This window comes from Canis lupus, chromosome 5 (genome assembly GCF_003254725.2).
Source record: "Canis lupus dingo isolate Sandy chromosome 5, ASM325472v2, whole genome shotgun sequence".
Classification (NCBI taxonomy): domain Eukaryota; kingdom Metazoa; phylum Chordata; class Mammalia; order Carnivora; family Canidae; genus Canis; species Canis lupus.
Window position 1 is genome coordinate 42,955,719 of NC_064247.1, and position 22,089 is coordinate 42,977,807.

A 22,089-nucleotide genomic window follows, 5' to 3' on the forward strand; every position below is an offset into this window, starting at 1 on the left:
CCGTCCTGCCCGGGCTCACAAGGCGGGGTGAAGGGGACGTGGGACTTGCCCTGCCTGAGGGCCCCGTTGGCCGCCGCTGTGGGGGTTCGGTTGGGCCTGGGGGCGGCGGAGCAGATGGGCGCGGCTTCTGGGGGTATTTATAGCCGCGGGCAGCGGCGCTTGGCGGGGCGGGGCGGGGCGGGGCGGGGCGGGGCCGCAGCGAGGGGCTCATGAATAAGCCATCGCAGGATCTGGGCTAATGGCCTGGCCGGGGGGCAGCGCGTGCAGATAGCGCACTAATTGTCCAGAGAGGGTGACTTGTGTGTGGGCCCGGCCCAGCGTCCCCCGGTTTACAAAGTGCCTAGTGTCTCCCTCGGGCGCCCTCTTCCGGGGCTCGGTGAATCTGGGCGTGGGCTCCCATTTCTGGCCCTCAGGGCCTATGGCCCCACCTGGTCCCTGCTTGCTTCCTGGGGTGGGGGAGGCTCTTGGGATTCTAAACGGGCCCTACATGGGGGATACTTAGCAAGCTGGGCCACGTATGGGACCGTGGACCTGCGCCTCGGCTCCCGGCAGCGCTCAGCTAGCTCAGCGACGGGACCCTGGACCACCCAGTGGGGGTGGGGGGGCCGTGAGCAGAGCCAGGGGGTAGGGGCTGAGCGTTGCCCCCTCCCAGCCCTCCACCTCCTTTTCTTTCCCCCAGCCTCTTTGTGTTCAGGGGTTTGGGTTTTTTTTTTTTTTTTTTCCTTTGAACCAAAGCTGTCCCAGCTTAGCAGGCTCCTGCCCTGTTGCCAAGGTGACCAGGCCATCTCTGCCATCCCATGACCACTGCCAACCAGGGTTGGGTGACGGACTGTAGTGCGTGCATGTGCACCTGCCCTGAGCAGACATGCCTCACAAAGCTTAAACATTATATATAAAATACACACACACACACACACACACACACACAGCTGTGTGCAAGAGCAGACACACAGGAACCTATACTGTGGTGTCCAACCCCAGCACAAACAGCAGCACAGATCTGTCTTTGGGAAAGCACAGCCCCGTGTGTGTGTGTGCAGTGCACAACACACAGTAGACTGCACAGGGACCCGTGTGTCCCTGCAGAGGAGCAGGGGCACACAGAGCCGTGCACGCTACACGCATGTGTGCTGTGCCGTGCGTGAGACACAAGCTCCCGGGACTGTCCACTTCCTATCTCCCTCTTCTGTGCACACGCTAACTCTGCAGGAGTGCCTCCTCTGGTCACCAGAGCTGCCTGCAGTTGCAGCCCTGGGAATTAACACCTCCTAGTCACTCCTCCCCCAGCCCCCCTTGCCTCCCAGGCCCTGTACCCCTTGGTGGGGTAGACACCGTCAGGCCACTGCAACTCCTCCTTCCCACAACACTACAGACCCCTCTGGGATCATCTTTGCCCCCTGGGGGGGATAGCCAAGGCACCAGCGGGCTGGAGCCTGGGTTCCCTTGGCAGGGACTCGTTCATCAGCACCCCTCCGACTTGCTGCCGTCCTTCCCCTGTGTTTCCTCACTCCCAGGATCACTTCCCAAATAAATTTCCTGCTCCCAAATCCTTCACTCAAGGGGAAATGTAAAGGGAGGTCAGGTGCCTACACATCACTGATCCTTCTAGAAAAACATGCACCCATACCCCAAACCTTATGTCCATGTAAGGATGTGCCTCATGTGAGCACCTACTGGGTGCTGGACCCCTGATCTGGGCCCTGTGCACAGTTTAACTCTATTAATTCCCCACCAGTTGTATCAGGCAGGCAGTAAAATTAGGCCTGTTTAACTGATATGGAAATGGAGGCAAGGATTAATCCTATAATTATGTATCTTAAAGCTGGAGGCAGGGCAAGCTGGAACGGGCAGGGGCAGAGTGTGGGAAGAATCTATAGCCCCCCAAAATCTCCCTCCAGCTGTCAGATGCTGACGTGAGAATGGAGGTACGAAGTAGCTTCATCATCCTCCTTGCTTCTGGCCACATACCCCACCTCCCCCACTGGATACACATGACCTCTCCAGGATACCTAGCCTGAGGAGGAGACAGCCTTCCAGGAATGGCTGGCCTGTGGCTTTGGTGTGCTGACTCTGATTCTTCTGCCTGATCCAGGCAGTGTCTCCAAGTAGTGTTGAGAGGCACATACAGTAGGTGCTAAATAAAAGCTTCAGATATGAGAAAGCTTTTCCTGGAGTTCTCAGTGGCTGTCCCACCTGCCCTTGGACAGAAACCTGATGTTCACACATCCTGCTCCAAGACAAATGCCCGCAAACATACTTTATCCTCTTGGACACAGGCGAGGAGAGGACCAGTGGCTCAAGGTCACATAGCACAGCCAGAGCCGAATGGGTTGGGCACCAGCAGCAGCCCTGCCTCCCCGCAGCCCCTGCCTCCCCGCAGCACTAGTTGGCTATGAGGGAGAGGCAGACAGCAGCACACGGCCAGGGAAGTTTCACTGTGGGAGGCGGTCCTGAGACCCTTGGGACACTGTGGTTTCTCCTAGAGACTTTAGGGCCAGGCTGGTGTGGTCAAGTCCAGACTCTCTGTTCCCATGTCCCTGGAAATCCTGGATTCCCATCCCCTCTGCTCGGGCCAGCTGTGTGGCCGTGGGCAAGGTGCTTGCCCTCTTTGAGCCCATCTCTGGCCTCTGTCAAGAGGACTGACCCGATGCATTATAGTAGCGTATGTCACAGTGTTGGGCGTGCCTGATGCACGGTGGGTGTGCAGTTCAGTTTGTTGGGGTTGCAAAAGCGTGTGTGATGGTGAGATCAGGATGAGGCAGCCGTGGGGTTAAAACGTCGTCGGTTGCCCTCTAGCTTATGGGTCCCTTCCCATCTTGAGCTTCAGTCTCATTGTGACATTGGGCCAAGCTGTACCTCACCCAGGACTAGGTGAGAAAATGCATGGAAGAAGATGCTGTCCGTACTGTTCCCTGTGTTCCAGAGAATTCCTCAAATTCCTCAGGTTCATGCTCCTGGCCTGGGAAGGACTCCCCAGCAACTCTGGGTTTGACCAGGGCCATCCTAGGTGGCTCATAGGCGGAGGCTCCGCACATGCCCTCTCATACTTCATCTTGCCCCCCTTCCTCTTGCTGGCCCTCCTCCCTCAGGCAGGCGCCCAGCCCTCCTTGCCTCTGGCCTGTGCACTTGCCTTCCCTGCTGGGGCCCCATTTCACAAGCCCTGGCTTCCTCCTCCCTGGTGGCCAGACCGCACCTCCCCAGGTGGCTGGACAGCCCTCAAGTGCAGCCCGAATCTTCTTCATTTGTTCCTTTGCTTCTGGAATGTCTGTCTCTCCTCCTGCTTGTTATGAACACCCAGGGGGTCGAGAGTTTTCACCCTGTTCACACCACACCTTGTCCAGGGCGTCTCTGGAGTTGGTGCTCGCTGAGGACATGCTGGTGGAAGGGATGAATGAACGAACGAATGAACGAGATGGCCCAGGCAACCCCACCATTTCCAGATGAGGCCCCAGTCACGGTCTGGCTGGCTCGGGGTGCCTTGACGCCCACTCGCTCAGGATAATATATTTGTATGCATGAGCGAACCCACACAGGACCACAGAGGAAACCCGAAACCTGAACTATTGATTGACGCGTGATGTTGGAACGGGTGCTACAGCAACTAGCATGCTGTTGCCTAATAACACCTTGGATAGCAAGACCTAGCGGAGGGAGACCCGAGTACCCCCTGCGCAGGGCGCCAGGCAGCTGTGCTCTGCTGCCTCCACTTGTCACAGAGGGAGCCGTACACTTTGCAGAGAGAAAAGGGGAAAAGTGTTTCTCCCATCAAGTTCGGAGAGCCCTGGATTTCAGTTTGGGGCCACAACATGGAACTTACCAGAATGTGCTTGGTGTGGCAGGGACCACACAGCCCTGCCCCCGCCCCGCAGAGTCCTCCAGACCCCTCGACCCCCGTCTTTCCCGTCATTTGTTTTGTTTCTCATGTCCTTGGGCAGGCCTCATGAGGGTTTGGGGAGCAACACAGGTGTCCTATGTTGTGATCTCTGCTTCAGTTTACGTGGCCGTGGCAGAGAGAAAGGGGTCCCTGCATCTTCAGCCCCACCTACCTGGCTGTTCTGGGGAGGCAGGCATTGTGATGTTTCCCAGCAGGGTCTCATGAGGGGTGGGAGGACCCCCCAGCACCCCAAGGCTTGGCCTGGAGCCCCCATGCTGACATGGCAGAGAGCTGCTATTTCCTGTTCTGTTGGCTTGCCTGGAGCTCAGAGGGGGCTCTGATGATGACAGCCAGACACCTGCTCCCTGCAGGGCCGCACTGCTTGGAGCAGTTAATGGGGAAGGAGGTGGGCGACTCCCATTCAGGCCACAGCCTTCTCCCTGAGACAAAATGAATAAGACCCAGAAGAACCTCTCGTTTGGCAGATGGGGAAACTGAGGCCAGACCGGGCAATATCCCATGACAAGTTCCGACGGAAGTGGTCTTGGGATGGACTGCAGATATTGCCTGCTGTCTTGCAGTGCTGGCTCAAGGGTACTCCTGGGTCACAGTGGCAGATTCAAGAGGGGCCTCCTGAGGCTCAGTCCCCATTGCCCTCCTTAGTCTTTTCCAGAACCTGGCCCCATGCTCGGGGCAGTCAGACCCGGGCCCTGGCCTCAGGGGGCCCCTGGCCTGGTGGGGGAGACTGAGAGGGGTACGTAATTGCCACCCAGCATGGTCTGATTGAAGATAGAGGGAAGCACAAGGGGTAGAGACTTTGAAGTGAGTGTTGAAGGATGTGTAGGAGTTTGAGGGAAGGTAAGGAAGAGAAGACATTGGGCAGAGGGTCTGGCATGTGGCAAGGCAAGGAGGTGGGAAGCATTTCCTCTGTGCACCATTTCTGGGACATGGGCTATTACTGCCACTGGCAGTGAGGAAGAAGGGGCCCAGGGGCTCTCATGCATCCAGAGGGCTATGTGTCCCCACCAGGTGCTCTCTCTTTCTGAGTTGATCCTGTCCCCTCTTACTTCCTGCCCTCTCCCTGGCACACTCAATCCAGCCCTGCCACTCTCCCTCTGGGTCCTTGAACACGTGGAGCAACATTCCAGACTACGTGTCTTCACAGTTGCTCTTCCCACTTCCAGGAGTTCACAGATGCTCTCCTTCTGCAGGTCTCAAGTCAAGTGTCACAGTTGTCCTTCAGGCAAGCTGAAAAACCTCCAGGATACTGCCCACCCTGCCTCTGGAATCACTGGGGGTTGCCCCAGGCACCCTATCTGCATCTCGCAGAGGCTCAGCAGATACCTGCCGACTGACTGAGTGCATAACTGTTAAGCGCCATTGTGGTGAGCATGTGAAGGCCTGGGGCCTTGGTAGTGCTCCCAGGCCTAAGCTGGTGTGAAATGCTGGTCCCTCTAGAAAGCCCTCTATTTTCTGGACTCCTCCTCTTAGAGCTCAGCCTCCTGCCCATGCCAGAAGGAACCCCAGGCCCCTCAGAGGTCTATCAGCACCCCCCGCCCCCAGGGCATTTTCTATTCCCCAAATAAAGCTACATTTACCAAATAAGGAGGCAAAAAAGAGGGAAGAAAGACAACTGTCTCTGTGTGCCCCTCAGCAGATCGTTAGGGTCACTGGGGGACTGAGGCCAGGGTCTCAGGCTCTGATTTGCCCAGCTTTATCCTGGACAGGTGTCACATGGGGCTCAGCCTGTTAGGAAGAAATATGGCTCCCAAGGTGGAGCCTTTTCCCTGATGGGGACAAGGCAGGTCTGGAGGGCTCATCAGGGAAGAGGTGGCTGGAGCACAGAGGGACCAGAGGCAAGACACCTGGCTCAGCTCGTGGATGGTAACCTTGGACATGGCCATGCTCTCTCTGTGCCTTATTTACTCCTCTGTCAAAAATGTTTGTGTTATTCCACCTGGAACATTCTCTAATGCGATGCCAGGTATTCAGCCAAAGTCAGGCACTCTGTTCCAGGGCCCGTGACATTGGAAGACTCAGCAAGGAGCAACAGGGGACCCCGGGGAAATCTTGGAAGGCTTTATAGAGGAAGTATCCTTGGAGCTTGAAGGATGCATTGAGTTCTGGAAGGCAGCTCAAGGCATTCCACTGGGAGGGGCCATCTCACTTTGAGGTTGTGAGGTATGCACATTCCTGAGTCATCAGTCACCGGGGGTCACATGATCCTCAGCGGAGAGCCCAACTCTACACTCTAATATTCCTATCGCGCCCTTTTCTCTTGTTGATTTATAAGAACTCTTTCTATATTAAGCACAACAGTCCTTTTTATAACACATTTTCATTTACCTTTTTGCTTGTGATAGGTTTTGATAAGCAACATCATAAATATGTTTGTGTTGGTGAATTTTCTGCCTTTTCTTTCGTGGTCTTCTTTGTCCCAGGCTGTTTCTTGTCATATGCTGAGTGCTTAAGCAATGTCTAAGGGATGCCTGGGTGGCTCAGTGGTTGAGCATCTGCCTTTGGCTCAGGTCATGATCCCAGGATCCTGGGATGGAGTCTCGCATAGGGCCCCCTGCTCAGCGGGGAGTCTGCTTCTCCCTTTCCCTCTGCTTCTCCCCTTACATTGTCTCTCTCACCCACTTTCTCTCTCAAGTAAATAAAAATTTTAAAAAAACTTTATAAAAATTTAAAAAAGAAATCTCTGAGAGTCCAATTAAGTTGAAAGTTGAAAAATTACAGCTGTAAGAATAGAGGCCATGGTGCCTTTGCTCACTGGGATCCTCCCCCTGGGGTTCCTTCCCATTCTTTCCCTCTATTCCTTCTTGCCTGCCTGGAGCCTATGCCCCCTCTCTAAAGTGAGTTGGGGCTCAGATAATGTGATGATGGCAGTGGGGGGTGGTGGGGGACCAGGAAATTTCCAGCTGGGCAGCCTCCCTGTATTCACTTGCTGAATACTTGTATGAGGTGGAAACTATTACCACCATTTTACAGGTGAGAAAATGGGCTCAGAGAGGTTATAGGACTTGCCCCAGGTCACACAGGAAGGCACAGAGATAGGATTTGAACCCAGGCCATATTTCCCCAGAGCTCATACTTTCACATATCCTTCTGGCACCTCATTGCCCTCAGATCCAGTCCAAGGTCGTTAATATGATACCTGGCACCTCTCAGGTCCTCCGTGTCTTCTGTGTCACAGCGTGGCCCCAACATCTCAGTCACACAGGATCTGGAATGTTGGGTTAGGAAGGGCTGGCCCCCGGGGTTTTAGATAGGAACGGGGAGGCTCAGAGATGGAGACAGCCTTGTCCAAACCGCAGTGTGTAAGGAGCAGAGCCTCAGTGGGACTCTTGAGTGCTCCCCCCGGGATTTCTCCTGCTGCTTCCTCTAGGAAGCCCCCCTGCACCCTGACTGGGTTGACTCTCCCCTGGGGTCCAAGGACTCTGCCTGTGGCAGGCCCTCAGCAAAGATTGGTGGCAAGAGGGAGGCCCAGAGAGGGCCAGACACCTGCCCCAGGTCACACAGTGGGTGGGAGCAGAGCTGGGGGCCTGTGAAGCCCCTAAGACCTTCTAGGTTCTGCGTGCCCCTGGGACGGGACACTGGAGATGGAGCAGTGTCTATAATGGCCACTCTAGGAGAGAGTGCCCAGGGGCCTCTCTGTCCTCTGCTGCTCCTAGGGGCTCGGGGCCAAGGACACCCTGTCTCCCTCCAGTCCTCACCTGCTGTAGAAGGATGTTCTCAAGATAAAAATACCCTCTGAAACATTCCCCAGTGCCTGGCACGAACTGTCGTCCGTCCTGGGGGCCAGAACCTCCTGCCCCAGCTTCACCTTGGGGCCCAGAAGGCAGATGTGCACTCTTCCTGGGCATGTGGCACAGCCTGTGCCCGGGAGCCGTGTGTCCCGGCCCGTCACTGGGCCGCGGCGGCTAGTGGCTGTCAGCCCGCCCCGGGCACCCCAGGCCAGAGGAGCGGCGGCAGGCTCCGCTCCGTGTGCGCCAGGGCCGCGCTCCCCGCTCCCCTTCGGTGCCTGTTGGGAGGCGTTCGGGAGGATCACGTGGGCCGCGGGGGCCCGCAGGGGTGTGTGCCGCGTTTCAGTCCTGCCGGAGCCCCACTTGGGCGCTCCGAACCGGGGAGAAGCCGCCCGGGGACGCCCAGAGGCCCGGCATCGCCCCGGCCGCGCGGGCGGGCCCTGCCTTCACTCCCGGGCGGGCTCCCCGAGGTCGCGGGCTCTTCGGACCTTGGAAACGAGGCTGAGGCCCGGGAAGGGCCCTTCGTGCGCGGGGTCAGCCCGGCCCTTGACGAGGGCTCGGGGCTCGCTGCCCCCCTCGGAGCCCCCTCCAGGAGGCCTGTGCGCGCCGGCTGCCCCCCCGCAGGGCCCTTCGGGTCCAGGCCCTGTGCCCGGAGCCTGAGCCTCCGCATCCGCCGCTTTGTGGAGGAGGAAGCGGGGCCTCAGGAAGGGGAAATGCCTGGCCCTGGCCCCGGCGGTGTCGGCCCCGGCGCTGGCTGACGGTCGGGCACGGGCACCGGCAGGGCTGGTCGGGAGCCTCGGTGTCCGCCGGCCCTGCCCTCGCTTGCCGGGAGTCTGAGGGCCAGTCTGGCCTGTCTGGGCTCGGCCGCTCCCGCGTTATGTGGCAGCCTCGAGCCCCCACCCCACCTCTCCCAGGCAGGACTGTGCCCCGTGCCCCAGGAAGGCATTTGGTGATCTTCAGGGGTTTGAATTCACATCATGGGCTGCTGTGGCCATCCCGGGGTGGGGCGGGGGGCAGCATTGGACGGGGTGTCCAGAGACCTGGGTTCTTGTGTCCCAGCTGCCACTCACTCCAGTGCAGCTTTGTGACCTTGGGCAAGTCACTCCTCTGCTCTGAGCCTCTGTTTCCTTGTAGAGTGGAGCTGATTTTGCCCACCTCGCAGGTGAGAACAAATGTGGCTGGATTTGTGGTCTGGAGAGGCCCCTTTAGGGGCTAGGGCATCAGGAGCAAGGGGAAGAGAGCCTGGGGCAGGTCAGGTGACAGGTGACCAACAGGAAGTGGGGAGGGCAGGCTGTCTCACTTCCTTCTCCCTATAAACTTCTTTGGCTCCCATCTCCCTATGACATCTCCTTTTTTGGAATTCCAGCTCAGGGTGACCTAGGGCAAGTGACTTAGCTTCCCTGAGCCCCAATTTCCCTGTGTGGCCAGCCAGGAGAGGCATCGCTCCTTCAAAGTGGGGCTGTGAGGGCTGGAATAAACGAAGCCAGGAGCTAAGCCCTCAGGGCTGGGCACGGTGTAAGCCCATTCCAGGGGCAGGGCATAAGATCAAGGACTTGGGCACAGGTCCTAGCCATGGAGATTCCCAGCTGTGTGACGTGCTTCTACAGTGGAGCTGCCCTAAGGCTCAATCTCCCCACCACTTTAAAATTATGAGGGCTAAGAGATGCACCCTGCAGACCTATGGCATCTGCTCAGGGCATGATGAGGGACAGGGAAGTGGGGGGCTGAGAACGGGGACTCTGTCCCAGTTGAGATGAGAGTCTGGAAGGTGAAGAAGGACCAGCAGGACATTCCCTTATGGAGTAAGCAGACGCCCAGTAGGGAGAAGTGAGTCAGTCAAGGTCACACAGCTTGTGACAGGCAGTGGACTTGAACCTAGGTCTGTGTGCCTCTAAACCCACTGCTGTCACCTGCCCCAGGAGGCTTATGATGTGGGGCTGACTCACCCACAGTTCCTTGATCCCAGCCAGAAAAGCCAGTGCGACTGTGGATTACAGCCAGCTCAGCTGTGACGGGGTGGGGCCTGTGACCTCAGTGGCTGGGAGGTGGGGGAAGGTGAGAAGGGCCAGGCAAGTTGGCTTGCCTCTGGGAATTCATGGAGCCCCTTCCCGCCACACAGCATACTGGGGGAAAAGTAGGGGGCTCCTTTGACAGTGGGAAAATGACGTTTGTGGGTTGCTGGGACCACCCAGGATGCACGAATGCCCAAGGCAAGTCTCTGAGAAGCTACTGACATGCACTCATCCATATAGCCATTTACCCACCTGTCCACTCATCTGTCTATTCATCTCTCCCGCTCACTCAACCACTTCATCCATCCATCCATTTACCTGCTCATCTCTCTACCCACTATCCATCACCCATCCATCCACACACCCACCCACCCATCCATCCATCATCCATCCATCCATAATCCACCCACCCACCCATTGGTAATCCACCCACTCACCCAACCACACACCCACTCCCCTACCCATAATCCACCCACCCTCCATCCATAATTCATCCATCTGTCTGTCTGTCCTTCTGTCCATCCACACTTGAACCCTGGGGTTTGCATTGGGAGGGCTCTGCAGGTGGTGGCTAGGAGTATGGTATGATAGAGACCTGAGTTCCTCTGCCGCATTACCCACCTCTCTGGAATGAGACCAACAATAGTTCCAACCAAGTGGGGTTTTTGTGAAGATGACGTGAGCTAATCTCTGTAAAACACCCACCACAGTGGCTGACAATTGGTAGGTACTCCAAGTTGCGAAGGTGTGGGTATCAGAGGTGTGGGCTGGAGGCCTCTTCTACCTCCCATGGGACCCTGAGGGAAGCTGCAGAAGTGGGGGTTCAGCTGGAAATTTCAGACTTTTGAACCCTTGCTTTTGAGGAGAGCAGTACCATCTATAGTAATTTGGCTTTGTTCTGTTGACTTTAGGGTCTTCTAGTGACCGATTCCTCTCCAGCTGGGGTGCAGGAAATGGAAGCTGCTGCTGACACAGCCTTGAAGACAGCCACTTGCCTGCTCAGCACCGTTACTTAGAAGATAGGATTCAAGAGGTAAGATGAAGGTCACTGATGTGCATCTACCCATCTACTACCCATCTAGCCATCCACTCAACTAAATACTCCTCTGTCCATTTACCTCCCCAGCCTCTCATTCACCCATTGTCCGTCCACTAGTTCCACATATCCTCCCATGTGTCTGCCATCTACCTGTCCACTCATTTCCCCAACCCACCTAGCCATCTTCACTTCCACATATTCACGCATTTCCCAACCATTCACTCACCATCCCAGCCATTCATCCATGCACCCAAGTACCCATCTGTCCTTCCCTCCCCCAGCCATCCATCTAGTCATCCATCTGTCTGCCCACCCACCTGTCCATCTATCTATCCATCTCTTCATGCACCCAAACCATCGAATGATTTTCTGTCGACTTAAGCCATTCATCTTTCTGGTTCCCACCCATCCACTCATCCATCTGCCATGTCTTCATCATGTGTACCACCACCCATCTGTATTTATATGTGTCACCTCATGCACTGTTCCATCGTGCTCCTCATCCATCTGCTATTCCGCTGCATATTCCCTCAGCCTTTTATCTGGACAATGAGCGTTTCCTGGGTGTCCCCTCTGGGCTAGGCCTGTACCAGCCGTGTAGGCCTCTGAGGTTGGCCAGAAATGCGGCCTGGGCAAGGTCAACTCTTATACCAGGTAGAAGGGCCTTCTGGTCATAACAGGAAAAGCCCAGGGCCAGAGGATCCAAAAGGGCTCTGTGGCAATGGTGGCCTTCAGATGATCCCTGACAAGTGGGAGGATTCTAAGCATTCATTTTAGGTATGATTTGGGAGTTGGACCACATGCGGCAGAGGGTTGCCACAGCACAAGCCCTTAGAGGCCTGTTGGTATGTCCAGACAGGAGTGGCCTGAACTGGAAGGAGGATGTGGGCGAGCAAATGGTGGACAGCTTTGGCAGTTCAGGAGACAAACCACACAGGCAGGACCTGGTGACGGAGTGGATATGAAGGCTGAAGGAGAGAGAGAAGACCAGGTTTCTGGCAGCTCAGGCAACTGGGGAAGTGACAGGTTACCAAAAGACTCTATGAGGAGGGAAAGGGGGAGGAGGAGGTCAGAGGAGGGGGATGGAAGGAGGGACAAGGAAGAAAGGAAGAAGAGAGTGAGAAAGGCGAGGATGAGGGGAAGGAGGGGGAGGTGAAGAGGCTTGGGAGAAGAGGAGCCATGTTGGCCACATGGTGCTGTGGGACATCCCGGAGGCAAGGCTAGGGTCTGGGGAGGTAGGATAGAACAGGCACCCCAGAGTATGGCTGTCAGGGGCAGGGAGCTGCCCCCTCCAGGAAGGTTGCTCTGGGGGCATTAGTTCCCTGCCTGTCCAGTGCATGAGCAGAGTGTATACCAGTGGCCAGAGAGAGCTTTCGGGCAGAGACTAGGGTTAGTAGTGGCTGGAAATGAGCACCCAGGAGTGGGGAAGGCCTGGGCCGCGGGCGGCACACCCACCACGTCCGGCGTCACGCTAACTTATTGTGACTGTTTCTGTCCTTGCACCTAGCATGGGTTTGGCACAGAAAAGCTGTGCGGTGCTGACCCCGAATGCATGTAGGCTGTGCGGTGTGCTGTGGGCAAAAGCGGTCTGTGCATTGGGGAGGGGAGGGGGATTCGGGGCTCCCCACTGCCGGTGAGGTGCTTGCCCCGCTGCGGTGCGCTCTCCGGGCCGGGCCTGCCTCTCATGTCCTGCTATGTGACCTAACAGGGGAGCCCTTCTTCCTGTCTACAAAGTAAAGATGGGAGCCTTCAGGCGCTTTTGCGAAACCTGCTGGGTATGTACTAGATGAGGACAGGCTCGGAGGCCTTCCCAGGACATGCGAGAGGTTCTCTGGCGGGTTAGCGACGTCTGCCACGGGCACGGACGGGCTAGACGAGGAGGTGCCAAGTGCATGTGGGTCACACGCTGGCTTTCCCTGAGCCAGGTGATCTCCAGGGATTCGTTCTGGTCATCAGCTTTGAGCAGGAGGCGGTGAGTGCCCCATCCCTGGACATTCGAAGCGAGGGTAGAGTGGCCCGGGGTCAGGGCTGCTGCTGACAGGCTTCCGTCTGCTTTTAGTGCCGAGGCTGGGGGCTGCTTGTGTGTCTTCTCACCACGCGGTGTGGCAAGGGCCTGGAGGCCTGCGATGGGAATTCATGTCCCGCCTACAGTCCGGCCCTGGGGGTGGTGGGGGTTGGCTTCTCTCCCACCCTCTAGTCTGGAAACTTGCTGCTTCATGGCCATGTGATCCTGGGCAAGTGACTCAGTGTTTCTGAGCTTCAGTTTCTTCATCTGGAAAATGGAGCTCATAGTCATAACGTTGTCGAAGGGATTAAGGGAGATAATTAGAGCTCTTAGAAGCTGACCTGGCCTGTAGTGAGCACTTGGTCTGTATTGATCACTACACTCCTGCCTCTCAACGTACTCTGGCCAACTGAAAGGCCCGGGACCTAGGGTGCTTAAGCCCCTCCTGCTCTGGGCTCCCTCCATTGGCTCTTCCAGTTAGTGCTTCTTGACATCTGAGAATGTGGGCCCAGGCCTGGCCCTCATTCCCTCCCGGATGTCACTGAAACCTGAGGTGCCCAGAGCCTCAGGGGACAGGGCATGGGGTGTTCTGCTCCATCCGGAGGCACCTCCTGGTGATTCTTGGGCCCCACCTTGGGTCATGTGGGAGCTGCCTCTCTAAAAGCTCCCAGCCCAGGCTGTGTCGTGCTCTGAACACCCTGGTGGCTCGGAGTCGGTGTCCACAGATGCCGTGGCCAACAGGGCAGTGGGCTCAAGGGACAGCCAGGCTGGGGACAGCTTCTCCATCACTCAGAGGTATCTGGGTCCACGCTCTTCACCACCCCTTCTCTGCCTGCCGGACTCACTTCGCTCCCTATCTCCAGTGCGGAAGTCACATCGTCTAGTTCAGGTAGCAGACCCTGGGGCGCCTCTCCTGTTCCCTTCCAGAGAAGGCCTGGGATCCCCTCTGGCCAAGCCAGGCATCTGCCAACAGTGATCCTAGCTGTCATCTTTAATGTCTTATCCAAGCCCATGAGCTGCTGTGTGACCTGGGACAGGTTCTCAGATCTAGGAAATGGGAAGTTGGCCTCCTAACTTGCTGAGGCCTCTTCTAGCAAAACAAATCTAACAATATTTCTTACCTGATCTAACCGTATGCATCCATTGAGCAAGAGCCAAAGAGGCCTGCATGTCCCTGGTTGAGGATGTTGTCCCACATTTCTTAAACCGAGTCTTTAAAGATTCCACAGCTGTGTGAACTTCCTGCCACATCTGCGTTTGTGTGCATGGAGTGTCCTTGGGACGTTTGGCAAGTTTGTAGTGCTGGGGTTTCTACTTATGGGCCCTCTTCTGGGTATTTCTTTGTGGTGCTGCACTCACCAAGAGCCTGGGAGGGGCTCCTCATACCCCTAGCAACACACCCACACCCACACCCACACACACGCGCGCACACACACACACACACACACACACACACGGCAGAGTGGGGCTACAGGAAGCTGAGGACTGGATCTACACAGGGAACTGCCAAGTCGCTGTAATCCTTAGTTTCTGGGTGCCTTTGGACAATGACTGCTCATATTCTCAGTTTCTAGCTGAGAAACAGCAGAGCAGAGTGTGAACGTGACTTTGTTGATTTTCTGTGTGGTTTGAGGAGGAACACCAATGGAAGAGGGGGTTCCCAAGCCTGTGTGACACGGTCTGGGTGGGTCCCAGTTGCCCAGCCCAGGCACAGACACCAGGAATCACTGCAGCTCCCTCACCTGCCTGGAATCTGGCCGGGTGCGAGGCTCCCCAGCGGATGGGAGCAACGTGCCAGGCTGGGCTCTCCGGCCTTTGATTCTTCCAATTCTGTCCCTTGCAGGCCTCCAGCTGCTTAGAGCTCCAGTTGGAGCAGCCATGACCCGCTGGACATCCCTCAAGGCCTCCAGGTCACATAAACCTGCCCCCTGCGGTCTGGTGGCCTCCCGCCAGCATCTAAGTACCCCAGCCCTGAACACTTCTTTCCCGAGGGTCCAGGAATCTGGGGCTGAGCCATCGGCACAGTACCTGGGGTCCCCACAGCCACCAGCTCCCTGCCTCCTGGCCTGGGCGGAAGCAGCGTCCACCGTTACAGCCCCGGGCCTCAGTTCCTTAGACCCGTGGTGAGGTGGTCAGCTGGAGTAGCCCTGGGGGGAGGATGGCAGGGTGAGAAGAGGCCCCCGCAGAGCCTGAAGGCCCCACAGCAGGAGACCTCGCATTAGATGAACTGGTTCGAATATCAGCTCTCCTGCTTATTGGCTGTGTGGCTTTGGGGAAGTCACCTAACCTCTCTGAATCTCCATTCAGAGTAGAAATAACAATAGCAGTCACCTTCTTGTTGTTTTTTTTTTTAAGATTTATTTATTTATTTATTTATTCATGATAGACATAGAGAGAGAGGCAGAGACACAGGCAGAGGGAGAAGCAGGCTCCATGTCGGGAGCCCGATGCGGGACTTGATCCCAGGACTCCAGGATCGCACCCTGGGCCAAAGGCAGGCGCCAAACCGCTGAGCCACCCAGGGATCCCCCCTTCTTGGGGTTTTGAGAGGATAAGCTAAGACCATTTGCTAATATGTCTGGCCTGCTCTCTCTGCAGCTTGAGGAGTGGGCAGGAATAGCCATGAGAGTTGTATACGTGCCCGCTCTGGGGATCCAGAAGCCCATGGCAACAGAGACAGATTCTAGGAGGGGTCTGCAGGCTGGCTGGTCATGTGGGCTTCTCCCTCACCTGTCTCCCAGGTGTTTGAAGCAGAAGTCAGATGTCACGCTCCCTCTGAGGCTCTAGCTGCACCCGGTTACACAGACCAGGGCTAAATCAGTGTTGCTTCTTCCTGGCCATGTCACTTCCAGTTTCTGGGTCTCTGGTGGGTGCCCAGCCACCTGCCTGTCTGCTTGTGGCCAGGCTGTCCTGGGACCTTCTTAACTGAGGCCTACTGTCTTCTGGGTACTCTAGGGCTCCCTGCCTTGTCACCTTGTCCTAGTATGACCAGGTGGGCACTGGGGGTGGATGGGGTCCCCATTGGTGGGGAGGAATATGCCTAACTCCTCAACACGCTAGCCAGGCCAGCTAGCCAGGGTTCTCCCCCTCCTTCCAGCCCAGCCCCGGCTGAGCCAGGCTGAGGGCCTGAGCACTTGCAGCCCTAATGCTAATGGCCAGATGGCCTCAGCGCCCACAGTAGATGCCTCAGCCTGGCACCGACAGGCCAGCCCAGAGCCAGTGGGGCAGTGGGGGAGGGGCAGCTGCCAGCCTCTCTGAGGGCTGAATGTGTGCTAGTGGCCACGAGAGCAGTGTTTGTCCAACTATGGGTGTTATGCCCTGGGGCGTGCCTGAGACTTCTTGGTGTGCATGAGTGTGTGTATACGTGTGTGCAGCAAGCCAACCAAGTGCTCCCCTGAGTGGGCCGAGGATAGTGACGCTTCTGAGTGCTCCCTATGCTCTGTCCTGTAGAGCTGAGAAAGGCAGGCATGGGGAAGGCCCCTGGGCTGCAGTTAGTCAGTGATCCTTCTGGATGCTGATTTGTGGACGGCCTCCTAGCTTCTGATGGGGAGGCAGAGGGCATGGTGTATGAGTGCCGAGAGTTGGGTGCCTCGGAGCATAGCACATGAACATTAGGAGGGTGTCCTTGGTGTTCTAGGCTCTGGGGATGAGACTGCAGTGAACAAAACAGCAAACTCACTATGCTCAGGTAGCCAGTGGTGTGTATCATGGTGGGAGTGGTGGGTAAGCGCAACCCGCCCAGTACATGTCATTCCTATTCCTATTATTAGGTCAGAAGTCGATGATTTGGGGTGAGGAACTGGGTGAGGGGTTAGTCTCCGGAAGGTGCAGGAAGGCCTCTGGAGATGCTTTTGGGGCCTTGTGGCCAAGGACTGAGGGAGGTGAGGCAATGGGAGGACATCTGGGTGGGGAGCATGCAGGACAGGCTGGAGGAACAGCGTGGAGACGGTGGGCTGCAACAGCACGAGTGAGGAAGAGCCTGGGAACTGAGATCTGAGGGGCCTGGACTCCACTCATGCAGGCCTCGTGGGTGCCAGCAGGGACTCTGGCCTCGAGCCGAGGATGGCAGGCTCCCCCTGGCTGCCTCTGGACCGGGGTTGGGGCGGGAGCATAGTGGTTGGCGAGGTGGCCGCCATGCTGGTCCAGGTGGGTGATGACGGGGACTCAGGCAGTGACAGTGGGAGAAGAGGTAGGATCCTAAATGTACTTTGAAAGCAGAGCTTTTGGGGTTTCGCGGCCAGAGCTCCCCGGGGGACCGAGTGTCACTTTTCCACACCGAGAAGGAGGGTGAGTTGCTGGCTGGGGAGGGAAGATGGAGAGCTCGGTGGGGGGCGAGTTAGGGTGAAGACGTCGGAGGGCTCTGGGTGGGGGCGGAGGCGGGGGCCTGTGTCCTGCTTTGCCAGCCCCGCTGTCGTCCCTGTTGCAGGAGCCGCCCCCCGCAGAGCCGGCCCGGGGGCGAGCCAGGGCCCCCTCAGCCCCGGGATGACCTCGGCCGGCAGGGCCAACCCCTACAGTATCGTGTCATCGGAGGAGGACGGGCTGCACCTGGTCACCATGTCGGGTGCCAACGGCTTCGGCAACGGCAAGGTGCACACGCGGCGCCGATGCCGAAACCGCTTCGTCAAGAAGAACGGCCAGTGCAACATCGAGTTTGCCAACATGGACGAGAAGTCGCAGCGCTACCTGGCCGACATGTTCACCACCTGCGTGGACATCCGCTGGCGCTACATGCTGCTCATCTTCTCGCTGGCCTTCCTCGCCTCCTGGCTCCTGTTCGGCATCATCTTCTGGGTGATCGCGGTGGCCCACGGCGACCTGGAGCCGGCCGAGGGCCGCGGCCGCACGCCCTGCGTGATGCAGGTCCACGGCTTCATGGCCGCCTTCCTCTTCTCCATTGAGACGCAGACCACCATCGGCTACGGGCTGCGCTGCGTGACAGAGGAGTGCCCGGTGGCCGTCTTCATGGTGGTGGCGCAGTCCATAGTGGGCTGCATCATCGACTCCTTCATGATCGGCGCCATCATGGCCAAGATGGCCCGGCCCAAGAAGCGGGCGCAGACCCTGCTGTTCAGCCACAACGCCGTGGTGGCGCTGCGCGACGGCAAGCTCTGCCTCATGTGGCGAGTGGGCAACCTGAGGAAGAGCCACATTGTGGAGGCCCACGTGCGTGCCCAGCTCATCAAGCCGAGGGTCACCGAGGAGGGCGAGTACATCCCACTGGACCAGATCGACATCGACGTTGGCTTCGACAAGGGCCTCGATCGCATCTTCCTCGTGTCCCCCATCACCATCCTGCATGAGATTGATGAGGCCAGCCCGCTGTTTGGCATCAGCCGGCAGGACCTGGAGACCGACGACTTCGAGATCGTGGTCATCCTGGAGGGCATGGTGGAGGCCACGGCCATGACCACGCAGGCCCGCAGCTCCTACCTGGCCAACGAGATCCTGTGGGGCCATCGCTTCGAGCCTGTCCTCTTCGAGGAGAAGAACCAGTACAAGATCGACTACTCCCACTTCCACAAGACCTACGAGGTGCCCTCCACACCCCGCTGTAGCGCCAAGGACCTGGTGGAGAACAAATTCCTGCTGCCCAGTGCCAACTCCTTCTGTTATGAGAACGAGCTAGCCTTCCTGAGCCGCGATGAGGAAGACGAGGCCGATGGAGGCCAGGATGGCCGTAGCCCCCAGGCTCGGCATGACTTTGACAGACCCCAGGCCAGTGGTGGTGGTAGTGGCGGTGGTGGTGGTGGTGGTGGTGTCGGTGTCCTTGAGCAGCGGCCTTACAGACGGGAGTCAGAGATCTGAGCCACCATGGGCCAAGGTGCAGCATCCGCCCCGCCAGGGAGAGGCCCGGCGTCCCACGAGGGCCCTGGGTTTGAGCAGAATGGGCCTGGTGCCCCGGTTGCAGACTCAGTAGCGTTTTAGATGTTTTATGTTCCTTCACAGTGGCCTGGAAAGGTTGGCGGGAGAGTGGGCGGCCAAAGTGGGCCGCCCCTGGCCTCAGAGGCCGGAGCAGGTGCAGGGGCAGAGAGGTGACCTCTGGGGGTCCGGGCCAGGAGCCAGGGGCTTCTGCCTGATGACAGAACAGCAGCCTGCCCAGAAGTGGCTGGACAGCCATCCAGCCTCTGTGGGTCAATGCTGGCAGGCTGCAGTGCACCTCACTGGTTTTTAACTTGGGGAGAAACACCAGTTTTGGCTTTCTCAACCTTAGCTTGAGTAAGACTGTTTACAAAAAAAAAAAAAAAAAAATTTAACATGTGATTTAAAAAATTTGATTTGTGGGGGTTATAAAAAAAAAAGGACAGTTAGAATTCCGTTGGTCTTCCGAGATGCAGGCAGGTAGATGGAGGCCCCACGAGGCTCCCCGAGGCTGGACAGGCCTCTCCTCTGTGGAGGCCGCGCGCGTGCCAGGTGGCACAGTCCGCAAGCGCAAGCACGGTGCTCATCCGTGGTTCCTTATGCTCACGGCGGATCAGGTGATATTTGCGCTAGAAAAACCAAGACCATGTTAATGATCATCATAAAAGCTTTCCAGAGTCATAGAGGTGGGGGGTGGGGGCTGGGAAAAAACTACTTTGAGCTTTTCGGGTTTGACTTTTGTACCTTAGAGGTGCGTCTCAGGGCTGGAAATGGGACCTGCCTGCCGTGGAGGGCCCGCTCTCCCCCCATCCACCAGATTTTCCTGTTTTACTTCTCTCTCCTTTTCTGCCTCATAGCCTCCACCCTTCCATAGTGAGGGACACTTGGAAAATGTTGGAGTAGATGGCTCTGTGGGAAGGGAGGGCCGGTTCCCGGACGACAAGGAAGCAGATCAGCCCCATTCCCACGGGACCCCAGTGTGAGTCGTGCCTTAGAGACCTCAGGTGGGCCAGCTCCAGCTGTTTCTGTTGTTATCGGACTCGTTCGTCCTCCCAGCTGCCCCCGATTCCACCATGAAGTCCCCACCAGCCTGTCTGTCTGCAGAGGCTGGGCTATCCTCCTTGCACCTGGGACAGCACAAGGGAGCCCAGGTAGGTCCCAGCCAGGCTCTTCTCCGCTGTTGAATGGCAGAGGATCTTAGAAGAGGTGTGGAATTGTCAGCTGAGATGACTGGGAGTGGCACTTGCTTCCAGGCCCCCTCGTCAGGAGGAAGTTCGGAGCTGTTGGCTCTGCTGGCCCCAAAGCAGGGCCCTGGACCAGGAACTGCCCAACATGGGCTTGTTCTTGGCAGAGGACACAGCTGGCAGGGGTGGAGCTGGCCAGGCCTTTCCCAGGACAGCTAAGATTTCTGTCTTCTCCAATGACCAGGCCTGTAAGGAAGTCCTTAATTAGAAAGCCCATACATGTCTCCTCAGCCTGCCTGCCTAGGCCACTCCAACCTGTGCCCTCTCTGAGACAGCTAGGCACCAAGGACTCTCGCACAAACGGGGAAATGGAAGGAGACTTCAAGGTCACGAAGTGAGTGGTGGGTCTTGGGAGGCAGGGAGAAGCCAGGGGCCTGGGGTGGGGGCTGTTACCTCTCCCCTCCTCCTCCACCAACCCCCAGGGCAGCTGGAGACCTGGTCTGAGGCCAGAGGACCTCGAGGGTCTGGGCATGAGCCATCAGTCCCGCCCCCCCTCCACACACACACAGGCGCCCTGGGACCGTGCCCTGAGTGGTGTCAGACTCTCAGCATTGTGCCCTAGCCTCAGACTCCACCCTCATTTCTGGCTGGGGGAATTCCAGCAGTGGAGTCAGCTCTTTCCTCTCAGGATCTGCTGGAGGGGCCTTAGTCCTTCCCAGCCCGGGGCCTGGCTTCCCAGCCCTGAGCCTGGCTGCCTTTCTCCATCTTAGCTCTGGGGGGGTGGGAGGGGCAAGGGTAGAGTTGATGTGGGACGGCTTCCCTGCCCACCCCCTAGATTGTCAGGCTGAGCCAGGGAGGGATGAGGGGACCCCAGTCACTTGAGGCTGGCAGAGGGGCCTGTGTCCTGCTCTGCCCAGCAGCTGGAGATCCTTCCAGGGCTGGTGAGCCAGGCTTCCACTGCCACCATGCAGAGCAGAGCCCAGGGACGTTGGGTGACTTGGTGCACCTCCTCTCAGGCCCAGGCTGGATGGTTTAGCCCCAGACCCTGCGGGAGAGCAGCCCTGGGCTGCCTTTCATCTCTCGCCAAAGGCAGATGCTGCGTTTTCAGACTCTTCTGCCCTTTTTTTTTCCTTCCCTGTATTTATTTATTTATTTATTGCTTGTGCTAAAGACCAAAATAGTCTCCCTCTTTAGTGCACTTGAAACGGGAGGGTGGATGGGAGGAGCCGTGTGTGCTCGCAGAGCAAGGATTACGTCGTCCCTGGGGAGTGTGTGCGGGGGGGGGGGGGGGGGGGGCGGGGTGCCCGTGTGTGTGTGTGTGTGTGTGTGTGTGTGTGCATGTTAGCCCTCTGAGTGTGCCACATGCCACGTGCGGTGCGTGTGCCGAGCACAGGCGAGTAGGGAGCATTTGTGCACTTGAGTGTGTGGTGTGTGTTTGGTTGCGTGTGCATCTGTGTGTACATGGAGTGTGGTCTGTGTGCTGTGCAGGTGTGTGTTCCAATCTACTCCCACCCTCGCCCTTTCAGGCAATGGGATTTCCAGGAAGTTTAACAACCTGAACCGAGAGGTGTGGCTGTTGGAGCCAGCCAAGGTGGCCTGGGTGCCCTCCTCCCTGAGACATGGAACTGCTTATGTGGGAAAGGGGCCGTGCTGGCAGCGTGTGTGTGAGTGTGAGTGTGTGAACACCCAAGTGCGTGCATTTGCATGGGCAATCATCTCATTGCTGTTCAAGGAAATATGTGCAATTGTGGCTTTGCCTGAGTGCATGAGCGTGTGGATTCACCGTTCGTGGGCATGCTGTACCAATGTGTGCCCACGATGATCTCCATATGTGTGTGAATCTGGGCTGATGATGTACACACGTGGGATGTCCGTGTGTGCATATACACACAGACTCAGAGTTGTATGTATATTTACCCACAGGTATGTTTGTGAGTGTGTGTTTTACACGCGGGCATTGGTTTAAATGTTTGCCAGGCTGCAAGGCTGGGCACACACCACTCAGGATGGATGCCGGCTGGGGACATCGGCACAGCGGAACTCAGTAGCCCCACTGCCCTCTGCCCGGATTACATCCATATGGGAATGCATGGAATGTGTGTGCCAGTGTGAGGCTTTTGTGTACTTGGGCATGAGGTAATATCTTCCCATGTGTGTGAGCACATGGCATCCGAGGTGAGTGCTTGCATATGGATGGCGTATGTGTGTGTGTGTTTGGCCCAGTGAAGACGTCGTGCGTGTGGTGCGTTTGTGTGTGGCAGTTGTGCCGGATTCTGTGAGTAGGGCTGGTGCCTGCCTGCTGGGGGCAGTGTGTATGGGAGTGCACGAGCGTGTGCAGGTCCCAGGGCTGTGTACACAGAAACGTCAGTG

The 22,089-nt window shown here is 57.4% G+C and overlaps 1 protein-coding gene and 1 long non-coding RNA gene across 11 annotated transcripts in view; one reads left to right on the plus strand and one right to left on the minus strand.

The window, feature by feature from the left end:
- KCNJ12 (potassium inwardly rectifying channel subfamily J member 12) overlaps positions 1-21,004 on the plus strand; it is a 43,572-nt gene extending 22,568 nt beyond the window's left edge. For 2 of the 10 annotated variants that reach the window (XM_035716944.2, XM_025428090.3), the window contains exons 2-4: positions 5,086-5,259; positions 10,544-10,665; positions 17,103-21,004. In XM_035716944.2, coding sequence (XP_035572837.1) covers positions 17,159-18,481 — 1,323 coding nt within the window. In that variant the 5' untranslated portion in view covers positions 5,086-5,259; positions 10,544-10,665; positions 17,103-17,158 and the 3' untranslated portion in view covers positions 18,482-21,004. Of the gene's footprint in view, positions 1-2,728; positions 2,872-5,085; positions 5,260-5,285; positions 6,056-8,308; positions 8,783-8,832; positions 10,356-10,543; positions 10,666-12,379; positions 12,644-17,102 lie in introns of those variants that run through there. The other 8 variants (XM_049109514.1, XM_025428089.3, XM_035716945.2 and 5 more) reach the window with 7 other exon arrangements.
- The window catches only part of LOC118354868 (uncharacterized), a 57,979-nt gene continuing 54,914 nt past the window's right edge, over positions 19,025-22,089 (minus strand). The window contains exon 4 of the long non-coding RNA XR_007410486.1: positions 19,025-19,164. This is a non-coding gene — a long non-coding RNA (uncharacterized LOC118354868). The remainder of the gene's footprint in view (positions 19,165-22,089) is intronic.